The 19538-nt window shown below is 41.0% G+C and overlaps 2 protein-coding genes across 3 annotated transcripts; both read left to right on the forward strand.

Moving 5' to 3' along the window:
• The first annotated feature begins 481 nt into the window (after window positions 1–481).
• On the forward strand, window positions 482–1411 carry LOC122200350 (olfactory receptor 4S1). Its single transcript, XM_042905901.1, has one exon. The coding sequence runs from the start codon at window positions 482–484 to the stop codon at window positions 1409–1411; it is 930 nt and encodes a 309-aa protein (XP_042761835.1).
• Window positions 1412–16252: 14841 nt separating this feature from the next.
• LOC122199898 (olfactory receptor 4B1-like) lies at window positions 16253–19538 on the forward strand. 2 transcript variants are annotated; one of them, XM_042905279.1, is made up of 2 exons: window positions 16256–17164; window positions 19521–19538. In XM_042905279.1, the coding sequence occupies exons 1-2, from the start codon at window positions 16256–16258 to the stop codon at window positions 19536–19538; spliced, it is 927 nt and encodes a 308-aa protein (XP_042761213.1). The 2 variants fall into 2 exon arrangements, with proteins under 2 accessions (XP_042761214.1, XP_042761213.1); XM_042905280.1 differs by lacking the exon at window positions 19521–19538 and having other exon boundaries at window positions 16253–17185.

Below are 19538 nucleotides of genomic sequence, written 5' to 3' on the forward strand. Positions count from 1 at the left end.
CTTTTCTCCCTTTCTTGTTAAGTCCCTTATGGGTGCTTCCACTCCTTCTCTTACTCTCCATCTGCTTTCAGGGTGAGTGCTTTTCCTGTACTGCTCCCCCCTCCCCCCCGCCCTGTCTCCCTATTCTCTCCGCAAGCAAAAATAGCTCCCTATTCTCCATGGCTTCTCTCTCCCCCAGTTTACTTCTCCTTGTTGTGTACCTGCCAAGTTCAAGTTGTGCAGAATGCTGTGTTACTCCTCAGATCAATTTTCTAGGTGTGCAAGATGGTTTGGTGTTGATCTAGCTGCATTTCAGGGACAAGAGAAGCAAAAAACTTCCATGCTCCTCTGCCATCTTGGCCCCTCTCCTCAAACAGGTCCAGTGTTAGAATCATTTAGACCTGAAAACAGTTTTCTGATTCCCTGGATCGTCAAAACTTTCTTATATCACATAATTTGTGTTCTTGAAGAGCTAACTACTTTTTTTGTGCTCAGGGAAGCCATGGGAACCAAGAACAACGTGACTGAATTTGTGTTGTTCGGCCTTTTCCAGAGCAGGGAGATGCAGCATGTGTGCTTCGTGGTCTTCTCCCTCTTCCATGTACTCACTATCCTGGGGAACCTTCTGGTCATCATCACCATCAATGCAAGCAAGACCCTGAAGGCTCCCATGTATTTCTTCCTCAGCCACCTCTCTTTTGCCGACATGTGCTATCCATCTGCTACCACACCCAAGATGATCGCAGACACTTTTGTGGAGCGTAAGACCATCTCCTTCAATGGCTGCATGACCCAGCTCTTTTCTGCCCACTTCTTTGGTGGCACTGAGATATTCCTCCTCACAGCCATGGCCTATGACCGCTATGTGGCCATCTGTAGACCCCTGCACTACACAACCATCATGGGTCAGTGGAAGTGTGGCTTGCTGGCCGGGGCCTCCTGGGTGGCTGGCTTCCTGCATTCCATCCTACAGACACTCCTGACAGTCCAGCTGCCCTTTTGTGGGCCCAATGAGATTGACAACTTCTTCTGTGATGTTCATCCCTTGCTGAAGCTGGCCTGTGCAGACACCTATGTGGTGGGGCTCATTGTGGTGGCCAACAGTGGCATGATCTCTTTGGTGTCCTTTATCATTCTTATCATCTCCTATGTGGTCATCTTATTGAACCTGAGACGCCAGTCATCTGAGGGCCGGCGCAAGGCTCTGTCCACATGTGGCTCACACATCATCACGGTCATTTTGGTCCTCGTGCCCCCCATGTTCATGTACATTCGTCCCTCCACCACCCTGGCTGCTGACAAACTTGTCATCCTCTTTAACATCGTCATGCCACCTTTGCTGAACCCTCTGATCTACACGTTGAGGAATAATGAGGTGAAAAATGCCATGAGGAAACTGTTTAGGGTACAAGGGAGTACAGGGGAGAAGTGACAGTCCGGGGAATCTCATTCAGCCTGGAACTTGGGAGACTTCCCATCTTGTAGCATCTCCAATTTAATGCTTGTAATGACAACTGTGTAATAATAATAATCCCACATAGTCCTTCAACCTTTCATTCGTTAAGTATTTATTGTCTGCAGTCAGTGAGGCATTGGGGATACGGATAAAAGTAAGATGTAACCTCTACCCCACAAGAGGATCACAGTCCAGGAGGCTCTTAGTGATACCGAAGGGCTCATTCAGGAAACCTGTGAGGTCTATAATTGAGGGAACCTCCAGGAAGGCTGAGTGGCTCATCTACAACCATGGAGAATACTACTACATAATTCCTTTATTGTGGCTACCATAGTGCTCAATGACATTTATTCTCTCATGACCTCCAAGGCACTCTATTTGTGGTCCTTCATTTCATGCTCTCAGCCGGCAGATGAATAAATAAGTGTAGAGAGGTTACAGGATTGACCCCAAGTCACCAAATAGACCCTGAGCCAGGTGGTGACCAGAATGTAGGTCCCCTAGGTCCACTTTCAGGGCACTCCTCACCTCAGAACATCTTGACAAAGACCGTGTGAAAATTAATACAGGGGGTCCTCACTGAAATGGAGTCAGGAGGCCAGCAGGGGGAGCACTCATGCCCTATCACCACGGTCCTCAAAAGCAGAGTCCACAGGAAAAGAGCACGTTAGAAGCCCATACAGCTTTACTATCCCTGCAGGAGGAAGAAAGTCCGCTCTGCTCCAGGCAGCAGCCCAGCCAATGAGAGACGGCCACAGCTCAGCCAATGAAAAGACACTATGCTGAGAACTCCCGGTTTACTCCAATGAATTTTGTGTTTAGAACAGCCACTGCCCCCCACCCCCCCTTCCTCTATAAAAGAGTGTTCCTTTCCTTAATTTCAGGGATTTGTCTGTGGTTTCCCATGGTTATCTAATTCTGGGTTGCAATTCTGTGCTATTCCCCTTTAAACCGGTTTTTGCTGGTAAGATAACGGGCAGTTTTATTTTTAAGGTTAACAACTGAGTGAATGGACACTGGGTAGGATGGACCAGGAAGTTTTGAAGGACCAAGGATTGGTGGTGACCAGTGAGGATGGAGAACAGAGCCAGGGAAGGCAAGTTGTCAGCACTTTTCTCTCTCCAGCAGAGCAGGGACTGTGGCTCCTGATGAGGAAAACAAAGACAAGAAAAATGTAGTAAATTAAATCTCCTTACAGCTTGCATTGCACTGATAGATACCAGAGACCTACAGTGAATAACTGCCTCAAGGAGTTTCTTGCTGCTTTAATGTCTACATTTCATTAAAAATTAAAGGCAACGTTACCTTGACAATAGCTAAATCTTCAGGGTCTTGTAAGACCCTGCTTTCACCATACAGAAATTCCTTTGAAACTATCTCTATCCTCCCTCCCTCCCTCCACAAACTTAAAAGTCTATGAGTCACTCCTCATAACCCCAGTGCAGCTCTTTCTGCCCAGGGGTCCTGTCCCTGTGCTATAATAAAATCACCTTTTTGCACCAAAATGTCTCAAGAATTCTTTCTTAGCCGTTTGCTCATGAACCCCACTTCGTAATTTCATCAGCTCCCATTTATCCCCTTCTGTCTTCCTTCGTTTCGCTGCTAGAGGGAAAGTTTATGCAGAATGGATTAGGAGGGCTGCACTGGACATCTTGCTTAATTAATGTTGGTTTGCAAACCGCCCTTCGGGCAGGGAGAGGCCAAAGAAAGAGGCAGGCCGCTCCAGATCAGTAGGGGCAGGTTTAATGAGCAGGTTTAATAAGTTACATAGGAGGCTGTGTTAAGTGGGACCCAGACCAGTAGATTTCCGCACCTGCTGCCATTATCTTAAAAGGTTATACAGAGACCATTAGTCCAGATGGTTTCAATAACTCCTTACACCCTCAAGGTGAGTGCCCGGAAGCGGCCGAGGGAAGGTGGGCAGAGAGAACGTTCACTGGAGAGGGGCTGGTGGGGATCCGCCAATTCTTTGGATACAGCTTGAGGGCCAACCAGCAGTCGTGACCTCTCAATGACCTCCTGCAACAATTAACCATTCACGGGTCATTCACCCCTGTTGGGTGTCAATTTCCTCATTTTCAAATGGAGACAGTAACAATACGAGCGCTTCAGCGTCTTCGAAAGTTGCTTTGTAAAGTCCTATATGAAAGTCTGTTGTGCAGAGGTCGCTCCCCCACTGTTTATGCTGTGGTCCTGTTTCCTGCCCTTTGTCCTAAAACCCTGACTACTCTCCCAAATGCCAGGTGGATTAATTCGCTTCTCAAATGTTTATCGATGACTTAACATGTGGTAAGTACATTCTTTTATTTTTATTTTTTTCCATCTGGCTTTGAGTTTATTCAATGCAGGCCGCCCAGCCCTTCCTCAGAGCGGTGGCTGAATTTGGGGAACAAAACAAAGTCCTCTGAGGTGAGAGTGTGGATTAGGGTGGAGCCTGGGGTGAGGTGAAGGTGTAGGGGAGACTGTGGCCCTCAGCGTTGGCTGTCCCCCCACCCCCTATTTTCGGCAGGCTGCGGTGGGGTTGGGGGGCAGGTCCACAAGGAACAGGTCCTGGGCTTTTTGCTACTTCCCAGTCCCCCTTCCTTTCTGCCCTGTGTCCTTACTTTGGAGGTTCAGAGACTAAACTTTCCACCTGGCTGGGAGAAGGAAGGAGGGGCCCAGGCCCCAGACCATGGCCCTGGTGCCTTTCCTGGGTAGGAGCTAGAGGGACAGCAGAAAAGCAGCAGACAAAATCTTTGCATTCATGAAACTTACATTTACATGGGTGATGAAAGTTACTGTTACTGAATTCTTCCAGTATGCCAGACTCTATTCTAAGTGTTTTTAGTGAGTCTCTGTCTCTGGACTGTGAACTTCACAAGAGTTTCCCAGTTTTGTTTTCTCTCCCCTCAGAGAGGGTGTCTGCAGCTGACAGGAGCTGGGTGTTCCCCCTTCCCCCAGGTTAGTGCTGGTTGACTAGTTTCCCCTGAGTGCGGGCCTTGTGAAGAATAGGAGTTCTGGTGCATTTAAACACGGTTCCTTTTTCTTTTCCGCTCCCTGCTGGAAGTATGAGGGGATTTTTCTCTGATATTTACTGTGGGCACCTGGTCGAGCTCCTGTAGGTAAATCTCGCAATATTGTGGGCGGCCTCCTTACTGGGTTTTCTGGGGTTTTTAACTCCCAGACTTGTTCATGCTGAGCCACCCGCGCTTCATTGATGATAGTTCAGGTTTTCCTACCCCGGCCCTGATCCCTGCTGTGGTTTCCTCGTGTGCATCTCTGCTCTGGGAGGCTGCAACCCCTGTGTTCCCCCGTCTTCTCCCTAGTCTTGGGGGGGCAGCAGTTTGCCCTGTGTACTCCCTCTTACGGACCCAAGAGGAGTTGTTGGCTTTTCAGTCTGTTCAGCTTTTTTTTGCTTAGGATGAAGTGGAGACTTCCAAGCTCCTTCAGTGGGAACCCGACTGGAATCCCTGTTCTCCCTGTTTTGACTGTATTAACCACTTTAGCTGTGAGGACAATCTCATGAAGTTGACATACTCCTCAGAAGTGTGATCAGGTTTGGGTGAGGATGGCAGTGTTGAAAAACTCCGTTCCGTCTGATGCCTAATCTAAGTACAAATGTTCATCTTGACTATGAGAATAATAGCAATAAAACAGCAGTGGACCCCTCAAAAGCACACTATCCTGAGACGTTTTCATAGATCAGCTTTATCTGTGTTGAATAAATGATTCCTTTAAAAGTCCTTGGAAGAATAGGAACATGTATGTCTGTTCAGGTTTGAAGATAAATGCAAGTGTAGAGAGACACAGGCCAAATTACTTATATGGAGTCACATACAAGGACTTCTAATTGCTAGTTAGTGCCCTGATCACCATAGAAAACACCATCAAATTAAGAAGATCTCATTGTTTCCCAGTTACTCCTCTTCCCTCAGTGAAACCCCATTTTAATGTTCCTAGTACAGATATTCTGGTAGTTGTAAATAGATGAAGCTTCTTGGCTGGACCCTGAAGCCACTCGCTCTTATGCTTTCTTTAAACGCCATTTAATAACCTTTTTTTCCTCAACTTTCATTCACCCTCCAGTACGGAGTCTCCCTGGAGGACTGCTTAATTCCAAATGTAAACAACATGTAATTTTTACTGCACATTTATTTCTTCTGCCTCATTGGAGAGAGAGTAGACAACGGATGTTGTGGGAGCTGTGGTTTTGGGGAAAGGACCATGAACCCCTTGGAGGTTGGAAGCACCTGCAGTGAAGGCAGAAAAGGAAAGTGGACTAGAAGTCAAATGCACCCCGCCCCCCGCCCTCAGGCAGATATCCTTCATGAAAGTAATTTTTGGGCACCTGGGTGGCTCCGTTGGTTGAGCGTCTGACTTCAGCTTGGGTCATGATCTTGTGTTTCGTGAGCCCCACATTAGGCTCTCTGCTGTCAGCCTGTCAGTACAGAGCCCGCTTAGGATCCTTGGTTCCCTTCTCTCTCTGCCCCCCCCCCCCCCCCCCCCCTTATGCTCTCTTTCTCAAAAAATAAATAAAACATTAAAAAAAAGTATTTTTTTCTTACCTGCCTTTAAAAATATTTGAGACAAAGGAACGCATGTCACACGCATTGTAAACATAATTATTTAGTGGACATCCATGAATTTGATATCCAATCAAGCACCAAAACGATCCCAGTAATTTGTATCTGTGTGCTTCTCCTCTATTCTGTTTCTCACAAATGATAACCAATATACTGAAGATAGGCTTTCAGTTTCCTTACTTTATGAAAATATTCCAACATGTGGCTATATGCCTTAACAATACTTATTCAGTTTTGCTTGTTTCTCATTTTATAAAAACGCTGTTATACATGTATTGTCTCCTGGACTTGCTTTTTTCCCCTCAACGTGAATGAATTTCAGAGATTCATCCGTGTTTTTGCCTGTCGCCGTATTTCACCGTTTGTCCCAGTATACAATATTCCATTGGGTGAATATGTAATATTTTCCTGTTCTGTCAATCTACCTTGGTTGTTTTCATGCTAAGAGTGCTTTTATGAGCGTTTTTGAATATGTGGAGAAGTTCACCTGTGATAGATACCTGGGGATGGAATTGCTGTGTTAAAGAGTATGCAAATGTTCAACTTTACAACGAAAATGCCAACTTGCTTTTGAAAACAAACGGTGGTGGTAGTATTCATTCCCACTAGTAATGCATAAGAGATTTTGTTGATGTACATTCTTGCCAACGCGTAGTATTGCCAAGACTTCTGAATGGTTTTGCCAATCTAGAGGGTATATGTGGCATGTAATTCCTGATTACTAATGAGGTTGAGAATATTTTCATGGTTCTTGTCCTACCTGCTGCTTTTTTCCCCTGTGAATTGTCAATTATTATCTTTTGCTTGTTCTCTTGAGTTTCTTGAATGAAAAAAAATGGGTTTCTAAGTGTTTCGTGTATATTTTGGCTAATGTTCTGTCAGAAATGTTGATGATAAGTTTAGCTCATAACTTTTCTTTTCACTTTATGCTGTGTTTATCATTTTTGTTTTCAGTGTATAATAGTTTTAAATTTCCATTATTGCTAGTTAGTGCTTTCTGTGCCTTAAGAAATAGTTTCTTAGGTCAAGGTCAGGGTGATATTAATTGATATTCCAGAATTTTAAAGTTGTGCCTTTTTACTTAATTTCTTATTTTACTTAAAATTGATTATTGGGCATTGTGGAGGAAAGGATTCAATTTTATTTTTTCCCTTATGGAAAACCAAATATTCCATCATCATTTATTGAATAGTCCTTTTCTCCATTCATCTACAGTGCCACTTCTGACATATATCAAGTTTCTGTATTTTCTTTCTTTTTTTTTTAAATTTAAAAAAAATTTTAAATTTTTTATTTTTTTCTAAATTTTTTTTTTAACGTTTATTTATATTTGAGACAGAGAGAGACAGAGCATGAACAGGGGAGGGGCAGAGAGAGAGGGAGACACAGAACCTGAAACAGGCTCTGAGCCTGTCAGCACAGAGCCCCACATGGGGCTAGAACCCATGCACCGCCAGATCATGACCTGAGCCGAAGTTGGACGCTTAACTGACCAAGCCACCCAGGCGCCCCTTAAAATTTTTTTTAATGTTTATTTATTTTTGAGACAGAGAGAGACAGAGCATGAATGGGGGAGGGTCAGAGAGAGAGAGACACAGAATCCGAAGCAGGATCCAGGCTCTGAGCTGTCAGCACAGAGCCCGACGCAGGGCTCGAACTCACGGGCCGCGAGATCATGACCTGAGCCAAAGTCGGACGCTCAACCGACTGAGCCACCCAGGCGCCCCAAGTTTCTGTATTTTCATGAGTTTGTTTCTGGACCAAAACTACACTCTTTTAATTACTATAATTTATGTCTTGATATCCGGTAGGACAAGTTTCTCTAATTCTATTTTTTAAACAATATCTTGTTCTGTGTTCACACTCTGTCTCTCTCTCAAAAATAAATACACATTGGGGCACCTGGGTGGCTCAGTAGGTTGAGTGTCCAACTCTTGATTTCAGCTCAGGTCATGATCCCAGGATCGTGGGATTGAGCCTCGTGTCAGGCTCCATGCGGAACATAGAGCCCGCATTCTCTCTCTCTCCCTCTGCTCTCCTCTCCTCCTTGTGCTCTCTCTAAAAAATAAAATAAAATAAATATTTGAATAGATAAACATTAAAAAAAGAATATCTTGTCTGTTTTGAGTCTTTATTTTCTAGACAGTTGTAAATCTAAATTGTCACATTCTACAAAATAACTTACTGGGATTTTGTTTTGAATTGTATTGTTCTATAGATCTTTGGGAAGAACTTACATTGGGGTAACTCTGATTTGCTTATGTGTTCATGTAAACAAAGTCTTCTGAAAAATCTAAAGGCATAGAGTTCTGTGACTAATAAGTGATTTATGAAACATTTGTTCCCAGGAAAACTGTTAAGGGAGTAGAGGAAGCAGGACAGAGAGAAATATGAACAAGGATGCAGTTTCAGGTGAATTCCAGCGGAGGGTCCTTTCAGACTGATGTTTCAGGAGAACTCTGGAGTGTAAATTATGCCTGGAGTGTGATTAGAAGCAAGTGAGTGGAGTTTTGATACTCCCAGACTGTTTAGACATTAGCTAAGGGCTTCTCTGAGTTTGGGTTGAGGCATAAATTCCCAGATACTTATGTCTGTGTATTAATATAGGGAAAATTGACTCCAGCCCCAAGACGATATGTGTTAATTGTTGGCAAAGTATATAAAGGGTTGTGGGTTAAAAAAAAAAAGGATAGAGATCTGGACAAGGTTCTGAACACACCTTGACATTCTTTGTCATGTTCTTTATTTTGGTGGTGTTTAATGTTTTAAATCAGGTTGATAAATTGCTGCCCCCAGCTCCTTTGATTAGATGTATTCTTAGGAACATTATGGCTTTGCTGCTATTATAAATAGCATCTTTATTTTTTCCAGATTTATTTACACGTAGTTTATGACATTGTGTAAATTTAAGGCATACCAGGTGTTGTTTTGATACAGTTATATATTGTAAATAGATTACCACCATAGCGTTAGCAAACACCTCCATCCTGTGACACATTTATCATTTCTTTTCTGTGTAAGAACATTTAAGATTTACTCTTAGCACCTTTCAACTATATAAAACAGTATTATTAACTATATCACCATGCTCTGGATTAGATCTCCAGAGCTTGTTAATCTTATAACTGAAAGTTTGTACCCTTTGACAATATCTCTGTTTCTTTTATCACCTCGCCCCTCATATCCACTATTTTGCTGTTTCTCTGAGTTTTCTTCGACTTACTATTTTTTTTTTAGATTTTTTGTAAGTGATACAGTATTTGTCTTTTACTATATGACTTATTTCACTTAGTATAATGTCCTTAAGGACAACCCATGTTGATGAAATGGTAGGATTTCATTCTTTCTCATGGCTGAATAATATTCCAGTGTGTGTATGGGTGTGTGTATGTGTGTATGTATGTATCTATATATCTGTCGCATCTTCTTTATCCAATCATCTGTTAACAACCATTAGGTTGTTTCCCTATCTTGGCTATTATGAATAATGCTACAATAAACATGGGAGTGCAGATACCTCCCCGATATACTGTTTTCCTTCCTTTGAATAAATACCCAGAAGGAGGGTTGCTGGTGCATATAGGAATTCTATTTTTAATTCTTTTTAAGGAATGTTCATACTGTTTTCCATAGTGGCTGTACCAATTCACAGTCCCACCAGCAGTGCACAAATGTTCTCTTTTCCTTACATCCTTACCAACACTTGTTATTTCTTGTCTTTTTTGATAATATCCAGGTGTGAAGCAGTAGCTCATTGTGGTTTTCATTTGCATTTCTCTGATGATTAGTGTCATTGAGTACCTTTTCATGTACCTGTTGACTATTTGTATGTCTTCTTTGGAAAACTTTCTATTCATTATTCATTTCTCTGCCCAACATTTTAGAGTGTGTGTGTGTGTGTGTGTGTGTGTGTGTGTGTGTGTGTGTATGTGTGTGTGTGTGTGTGTTGACTATTGAGTTGAATAAGTTATTTATATATTTTGGATACTAACCCTTTATCGGGTATAGGATTTATAGCTATTTCCTCTCATTCTGTAGGTTGCTTTATCATGTTGTTGGTTTCCTTTATAGTGCATAAGATTTCAGTTTGATGTAGCCCCGCTTGTTTATTTCTGCTTTTTTAAAATCAGTGTCAAATCCAAAAAAACCATAGGTCAGGACCTATGTCAAGGAGCATTCTCCTGATTTTTCTTTTAGGATTTTTATTGTTTCCAGTCTTTTGCTTTTTAAAGTTTATTTATGATTTATTTTGACAGACTGAGAGGGTGAGCAGGAGAGGGGCAGAGAGAGAGAGGGAGAGAGAATCCCAGGCAAGCTCTGCACCATCAATGCAGAGCCTGACGTGGGGCTCAAACTCACGATATGGTTTCAAGTCTTATGTTCAAGTCTTTAATCCATTTGAGTTGATATATGTGTGTGGTAAGAAGGGACCCAGTTTCATTCTTTTGTGTGTGGCTATCCTGATTTCCAAACACTTTTTATTGAGGAGACTATCCTATCCCCATTGTATACTCCTGGTGACTTGTCATAAATACTATGTATGCATGAGCTTGTTCCTGGGTTCTCTATTCTATTCTATTGATTTATGTGTTTGTAATAAAGTTTGAAATAAAAATGATGCTTCCAGCTTTGTTCTTTCTGAAGATTTTTCTGGCTCTGGAGGGTTTTCTTTGTTTCTGTGCCAAATTTAGGTCAGATATTTATATTTCTGTGCAAAATGCCATTTGAATTATGATGGGGATTTCACTGAATTTGTAGATTACTTTGGGTAGTATGGACATTTTAATAATATTTATTGTTTCTATGAGAATGGAATATTTTCTAATTTATGTGTGTCTCCAGTGTTTTCATCAGTGTCTTATAGTTTTCAGTGCATAGATCTTTCCACCAACTTGGTTAAAATTATTCCCAAGTGTTGTATACCTTTAAATGCAATCATAAATGAGACTTTTTTCTTAATTTCTCTTTCAGATAGTTCCATTATTAGTATATAGATGCACAACTGAATTTTGTATATTGATCTTTTATCTTGAAACTTTACTGAATTCATTTATTAGTTCTAACAATTGGCTATAGTGGGTTCTATTTGTTTCCATACAAATTTTAGGACTGTTTTTTATATTTCTGTGCAAAATGCCATTGGAATTATGATTGGGATTGCATTGAATCTGTGGATTGCTTTGGGTCGTATGGACTAAGTCAATATGACTTAATGAACATGCACTATATGCCAGAGACTGATAGACGGTGAGGAACTAGGATCTCAGTGACCTATATATGAATCCATAAATGTTCACATTGGCAGATACCATGTGGATAATCCAGCCTCACTCAGTCATTTTATATAGAATCAGAACAAGGTTGGGGGTGGGGGGGGGAGAGAAGTGGAGAGGTAAATGATGCGTTCAAGTTAGTTACTAGATTATTTATGATCAGAACTAGAGCCCAGCTGTCCTGGCCCCTGTGCAGTCCTCACTTTCCTCTCTCTTCATTCTCCTTTCTGTTCTCAGTAGTTCAGTCTGGAAAAAAAAATTCCCTTTATGTCCTTCCTTCAACTTTCTTCTGTTTATTATTCTTCTGTATTCTCTTTTGCACCTCATTATTTGGTGCAAAAACTTCACAGAAATCTCACTAAACTAATTGAAGCAGATTTTGAACCTTTCCGAATCATAGTTTATTTGGCAGTGTTTCACCCGAGAGAAAAGAAATTCCATGGGGAAGTTGTTCCCTTGATTATAGTGTGTGGCTTAGTTTATTTTAAATAGTTCAGGGATCTAAGCATTTAGTCAGAATCCTTGGACTCGGTGGGTACGTTTTCTACATAAAACACCGCATCTTAAATTCTCTGAGTTTGCTGATTTCTGTGGCTTTTATTTGTTTCTTAGATATTATCCAAATATCAACCCAGATCCAGATCCTCTGAACTTTCCTCTTCTGTGATTCATCTTAGATGCCATCATTTGTTTTCTAAAAGCCCCCAGGAACATGGTGTTTTGTTCTAGGGGACAAGACCTGATTCCTGAATTTCTGTAGCAGCAACCACCCAGGGCCATCAGAAGGTAACTTAGTGATTTCCAAGTTATTAACCTGTCAAGTATCTAGTGTGTGGCTTTGGGAAGCAATTGATCTCTCTCAGTGTCTGTTGCCTCATTTGTAAATAGAGGAGGTTTGATTAAAAGCTCTAAATATTTTCACCACTCTTAGGGGCTTAGTTGAGTGTGACGAACTGTGCTCACTGGACCCTTCAGTGAGAAATCAGCTAGGTGGGGAGTATTAGCCAAAGCACCTTACTCGTCCAGCGATCATGACTTCCAGAGAGGAACCTAATGCTCCATCCCACTGAACCAGATCACTGCCTTGAAAATGAGTTATTCTAACAGAGTGACTACCTTCATGCTGAGCTAGAGGCACTTGAGTACACTTGAGATCCATCTGACCCAATTCCTTGTTCCAAGGCAGAACAAAACCACGCCAGGTAAGTGATATGGCTGGAAGGAAGGCACAAGGCATATGATGTTGAGCAAGTCAGTTCCTTTCTTTAAGCCACAAGTTTTAATTTTAAAGGAGGTGGTTTGGTATGGAGTACTTTTTGGGGTGTGCACCAGGGATGAGGCTATGGGTTAAATTTATTCATTTGTTTTTATTGTTAAATATATACGATATAAAATTTGATGATTTCAAAGATCTTTCCAATTTTGGGATTCTTTGAGGTCCCATTTGGGAATTATGAAGTGGGAGTGTGTGCTTGGAATGGAGGTTTCACTAGGTCATCTGAGATCAGTCACATTGGCACATCAAGCTCTTTCTTACGTTGAATTCTGGGCATTGTCTGCATTCTGTTCTTCTGTGGTCCAGAATCCAGGAGGTCATGTGATGTAGAGTCTGCATGCTCTTATGCTGATTTAGGCTTTTACATGTTCATCACATTTTCTTTCCATGTGTCTTGGTAAGGCAGTATTGTGGGAGAGAGGAAGTATTTCTTATCAGCTCTGTGGGAGAGATGGTGGGAATGGCTGGTGGCAGGGAGCAGAGAGAGGAATTAATGCAGAAAAGACAGAAATGGCTGAAATGAAAAGGTGGTTTTCAGAGAGAAAGACTATCAAGTATTTTATCTCCTTGGGATAACGCCTGGAAAAACTTGACCTAACATGTTTTTTTTTCTTGCCTCTAGTGATCTCTCAGATTGGTCCCATTATATTTTCCTTAGTTTCAGGAATGGATAAGAAAACAAACAGTTAAGTTCGTGCCTAGATAAAAGGTATATGTTTGTGTAGGCCAACAAAAATATACCTTAGACCTCTCATGAAAGAACATATTTAATTTTATTTTTTTTTCTTTTTTTAATTATTTTTTTAATTTTTTTAAATTTTTAAATTTTTAAAATTTTTTTCAATATATGAAGTTTATTGTCAAATTGGTTTCCATACAACACCCAGTGCTCATCCCAAAAGGTGCCCTCCTCAATACCCATCACCCAAACTCTCCTCCCTCCCACCGCCCATCAACCCTCAGTTTAGAACATATTTAATTTTAACTCTTCACTTCTGTGTTATGTACTTAGAAATTGTATAGGGCAGTGATTGTAGAGCTCTGGATCTATGGTGAGGCTACTTGGATTGGAATCCTGACTCCACCACTGTGGAGCTTCTGGCCAGGTAATTCATTTCTCTTTGATTCTGTTTTCTCCTATGTATAAAAGGGGGTGATATTAACCCCCAAATCATGGGTTTATTGTGAGAGTCAAATCCATAATGTACCTAGAACATTTGTAAAGTATATGGCACAAGTACTATTGTAGTGCTCGACATCATTATTAATGAAAAATGCAGTTAATAAAAAAGATTTAAGAATATTAAACAGATATATTTGATTATTATGATGGTATATTTCTTAGTAGAAGATACAGTCCCCAAAGCTATAATTATAAAGCAACCTGTTAATTTCTATAAAAGAAGTATGATAACAAACCATAGGAGCACAAAGGAGAGAGTATATTATTCCTGGTGGAGTGTTTGTGCAATTAGAAAGAAGGAACACTAAACACAGAGAAGGGAGAAAGGCACCTTGGAATAGGAAATAGGTGTGTAACAGTCATTTGGGAATGACATGGGTGCAAAAATAGGCAATGGCCAGTTCAAGCAGGACCTGGACTTTATGCTAAGACTGTTATAATTTAGGCTGTGGGCAATAGGGAGATATTGGTAGATTTTGGGTAGAGAAGTAACATGACCAGATTTACACTGAAGGATAATCACCAAAGTATTTTCCAACGCTCAGGGACAAGAAGGTGCAGAGGGGTTGGAGTATTAAATGCAAGCTTTGTTCAACACACCAGACCGGGACTGAGTTGGAAGGTGGGTAGTGTTGGAAGGACAAGGAGAGGGCATATCTGGAAAAGGAGGCTCTGTTGCGAGAATAAGCAGGGTGGGCTATGGGACAGGGAGAGAACCTGAAGGAGGCGAGTTGAAGTTTAGGGGGTAAGAGGATGATTGCTGAGGTGGCTCAGTGTGTGAAAATCTTTAAAAGTGAATCGTAGGAGTTCAGGTTTTCCTCCAGCTATTCCCACGCAGGGGAGGATCCGAGGAAAGAAAGATCTAGGAGGCAATTTTCTGGCTGCAGTGTGTGGGATGGATGGCAAGAGCATCTGGAGATGAAGAGGTATTGGTAATCTGGGCATCTGCTGAGAGAGTGTGAGAAGGGGTGGCGGGAAGAATGGAGAGAAAGGGCACACAGGGGGATGGTTTAATGAGAAATTAAAGGGGTGTGATGATGACTGGCGTGGGCATGAGGGAAGGCATGGGTCAAATATGATCTCAGAGCTATAGCCTGGGCATCTTGGATGGTTTTATGAGCATTTGATTATTAGTGAGTCTTAAAATCTTTCCATATGTATACTGATATTTTTACTTATTCTTTTGTGAATCTCTATCTTTTGCCCATTTTCTACTGCGATACAGGTATATTTCTTAGAGAAGTTCATTTTCATGTTGGGTTATTAAGCCTACAATTTTTATTGCTCTAGAACATGAATTGCTTTATTATTTTAAGGTTCAATGATTTTTATTTAGTTTTAAACTTCAACTTGTGTGTTTATATGAGGAATTCTGACACACAGTACTGTGTTCTGATCTGTCCATATCACTGACTTTTGTTTTCTCTGTGGATTCTGGTACTTGATGTCCAGGTGTGTTTTTAGTTCTTAAGTATATTTCTTAAAAATTTCAGTATGAAATCAGGGTTATGGGGGAAAAGAGTGGAGACTAAATTTAGAACAGAGAATCAAGGTATCGTGATTTTTCACCCAAGTTTTTCATGGGTCGTATGTGGTGGAAAAAATTCCTAACATGGCACCTTAATCTAGAGACTATTTTAAATCACATGACATTGTTAGCTTGAGGTGAATATCAGATCTCTATTTATTCTGTATAGTCTAGTGTGTTTATACATATATTAGAGGTGCTCGGTAATTATCTGTGCCAGGGGAGTAGCTCATAGAGATATCTTAACTCTTGTACACTTTGCTGCTAACTATCAACATGGAGCCAGAGCAGGCAGGCTGGCTAGCCATAACAATGCTCTCAGAGGGCAATCTCTTTGAATTCAGGATATCTCAGTAGTTTGAGCAGTGGGGAAATAGATGCGAAAGTCATATGAAATGATGGAGACAAACTAGTAAGTTGAATTCTGTCCAGGATTTGAGCATTTGTCATACAAACAGTCATCGAAGCTGAAGACTGGCAGAAGATTCTGACCTCTGAATGAAGGACAGTATACTCAGGACCTTCTGGAAAGGGAAGAATTATCTTTGGGAAGATGTTTCTCAAGGCAGAAATTAAGGAAACAAGGAATTCAGGAGTAGAAGTGTCTCATGAGGATTCCCCAACAGAAGAGAGCTATTCAAATGCAATGAAGATAATAAAGGCTATGAAGTTGAATGGCTCCCCAAATTCAGAATCTCTTGTAGCGAACTAGAAAGAATACTGGCTGAAGTCTGAAAGCCTGGCTCTGAGGCCCAGAATTCACCGCTTTCTGTGTGATCCTGGGTAAATAACCATCTCCCTGAGCCATAATTTTCTAATATACGAGCTGTCATTAGATTACCTATATTTAATGCTGAATGAGTACATACGGGCTAAATGAATGGGCAAAGTGGTTTATACTGTCTAATGTGCTATAAATGAGGTGAACTGATTGCAATCAGTGTCTGTTTTATTACAGGTCTCTCATTACCTGTACCCAGAACACCTGATTAGATTCCATGGCGAGTACAAATAACGTGACCGAGTTAATTATCGTCGGTCTTTTCCAGGATCCAGAAGTGCAGAGGGCATGCTTTGTGATGTTTCTTCCTGTGTACCTGGCGACACTGGTGGGCAATGGTCTCATTGTTCTGACAGTCAATGTCAGTAAGAGTCTGCGTTCCCCCATGTACTTTTTCCTTAGCTACTTGTCCCTGGTGGAGATCACTTACTCCTCCACTGTTGTCCCTAAATTCATGACAGACTTACTTGCCAAGATTAAAACCATCTCCCTGGAGGGCTGTGTGGCTCAGATATTCTTCTTCCACTTCTTTGGAGTTACTGAGATCTTCCTGCTGACGGTAATGGCCTATGACCGCTTTGTGGCCATTTGCAAACCTCTTCGCTACACCACCATCATGAGCCAGTTTGTGTGTCGCCTTCTGGTGGCTGTTTCCTGGCTCGGGGGCATAATTCACTCCATGGTCCAGATCCTTGTTACTGTTCAACTGCCGTTCTGTGGTCCCAATGTGATTGACCACTACTTCTGTGACCTCCATCCGTTATTCAAGCTTGCCTGCACTGACACTTCTGTGGAGGGGGTTATTGTGTTGGCCAACAGTGGATTAATCTCTGTGTTCTCCTTCCTCATCTTGGTGTCCTCCTATATTGTCATCCTATACAACCTGAGGAACCATTCTGCAGAGGGGAGGCGCAAAGCCCTCTCCACCTGTGCCTCTCACATCACAGTGGTCCTCTTGTTCTTTGGACCTGCCATCTTCCTCTACATGCGACCCTCCTCCACTTTCACTGAGGACAAACTGGTGGCCGTGTTCTACACAGTTGTCACCCCCATGCTGAACCCCATCATCTACACACTCAGAAATGCACAGGTGAAAAATGCCATGAGGAAGCTGTGGGAGAAGAAAGTGAACTCAGAAGTGGGATAAAAATGAAAAAATGAAAAAAAAATTCTTCAGAACAGGACTATATATGCATTCTGTTTTTGGTCAAATGTAAAGAACAGAACAAAAGTTAACTTATTCATATATATTTTTTTGTGGTAGATAAATGAGCCCCTTATACTCCTTGTTATCAGTTGTAGCTCTTTCATTGCTGTCTGTATTTCGGAGAATTTTCAAATTGAGTTGCATCTCTTCTCCTGTTGTCCATAGTGCAAAGTGCACAGATTTCAGGAGGGATCATCTAGACTGGAATTTCCATTTGGAATTCCCACCCCATCATCTTCTGCCTGTACAACCTTGGGTTCATGCATTTTGCCTTTTGGTGTTAGCATGTGGTGTGTGGAAAGTCTGTGGACTTGGAGAATGAAGTTTATGTTTTGCTTTCCTACTGATGTGGTCTTGTGGAAGTCACAAGAAAGCATTTTTACTTCATTTGGTGTCCCTACCCCATTAATTTAATTCCAATGCCTAAAATTCCATAATAGGAGCTTTATTTCATGACAGTAGGGCATTGCTAGAATGGCAGTATCTCTTGGAGGTGAACTACAAATGCTTATATTTGTCATATCTTCTTGATGGATTGATTCCTTTATCCCTATACAATCTTTTGTCCTTTGTTACCATTTTTGGATTAAAATCTATTCTGTCTGATATAAGTATAGCTACCCCTGCTTTCTTTTGTTTTGGAATTTCTTTTCTGTTGATTTACTTTGAGCCCATATTTGCCCCTAAATCTGAAATGTGTCTCCTGTAGGCATAGTTGGATCTTCTTTTTTCTTATTCCAATCAGTCACTGTGTCCTTTTTGATTGAATTTAATCCATTAGCATTTAGAATGAATTATTGACATAATTTATAGTTTATCTTGTTAATTGCTTTTGGTCTGTTTTGAATTTCCATTGTTTCTTCTGTTTCTGCCTACCTTTTTTTTTAATATGTTTATTTATTTTGAGAGAGAGAGAGAGAGAATGAGAGGGGGAAAGGGCAGAGAGAGGGGAGAGAGAAGGGGCTTGATGTCACAAACTGAGATCAGGACTGGAGTCAAAATCAAGAGTCAGATTCTTAAATGACTGAACCAACTAGGTACCCCCGCTTCTGCCTACCTTTGTAAAAGGTAATTTTCTGTGGTGGTATGCCTTTGAGAATCGACTCTGCGTTTCTGCTTTGTTGTTACTATGAGGCTTACATAAAATATCTTAGAGATAAAACAATCTATTTCAAGTTGATAGCAACTTTAACTGCATATAAGATATCCACCCTTTATTTTGTGTTTTTGATATCACAATTTACTTCTTTTTATATTGTGTATTCATTAACAAATTACTGTATATATTATTTTAATACTTTTTCCTTCAACTGTTACAGTTAAGTGATTTTCACACCATTGTATTATAGAATTAGTTTTTGAAATCTGACTTTATATTTCACCTTACTATTGTGTTGTATAATTTGGTATGTTTTTGTGTCACTAATTTATATCTGTTCATTTCAGCTTGATAGTTCCTTTGAACATTTCTTGCAAGGCAAGTATTTGGGAAATATTTTGGAAAAGTCTGCCTTTATTTGTGAAGGACAACTTTGCCAGATGGAATATCGTTTGCTTTTTTTTTTTTTTTTAATTTGAATATTTGTGGGGCGCCTGGGTGGCTCAGTCGGTTAAGCGGCTGACTTCGGCTCAGGTCATGATCTCGCGGTCCGTGAGTTCGAGCCCCGCGTCGGGCTCTGTGCTGACAGCTCAGAGCCTGGAGCCTGTTTCAGATTCTGTGTCTCCCTCTCTCTGACCCTCCCCCATTCATGCTCTGTCTCTCTCTGTCTCAAAAATAAATAAATGTTATTAAAAAAAATTTGAATATTTGAATGTGTCCTGTTGCATTCTCCTGGTCTGTAGGGTTTCTTTGGAGAAATCTGCTGGTAGCTTAATGGACATTCCTTTGTAGGTTATAATGTTTTTCTTCCTCTGGCTGCTTTTAGGATTCTCTTTATCTTTGGTTTGACATTTTTGTATAATGTGTCTTAGAGAAAATCTTTTTACATTGAATTAATAGGGTGATCTGTTAGCTTCTTGTACTTGGATATTCAGGTGTCCCCAGGTTGGAGAAGTCACTTTTATGTCTACAAAATATTCAGAAAATAAAGTTAAGAATCAAGCCAACAAGCTAGGTTCATTCACTTAATCTTTATGAGGCATGCTGTGGAATTATTTTCAAAAAGAGACCTTATTTTTTATACTAGATATTGCTACATATCCTGTAGCCTCTGTGCTGTTACAGGACACCCACAGTGATCCCTTGGTTTTGAAATAGATGTAGTAGCAGATCGAGGATTCAGGGATCAAATAA

The sequence above is a fragment of the Panthera leo genome, chromosome D1 (assembly GCF_018350215.1).
Source record: "Panthera leo isolate Ple1 chromosome D1, P.leo_Ple1_pat1.1, whole genome shotgun sequence".
NCBI lineage: Eukaryota > Metazoa > Chordata > Mammalia > Carnivora > Felidae > Panthera > Panthera leo.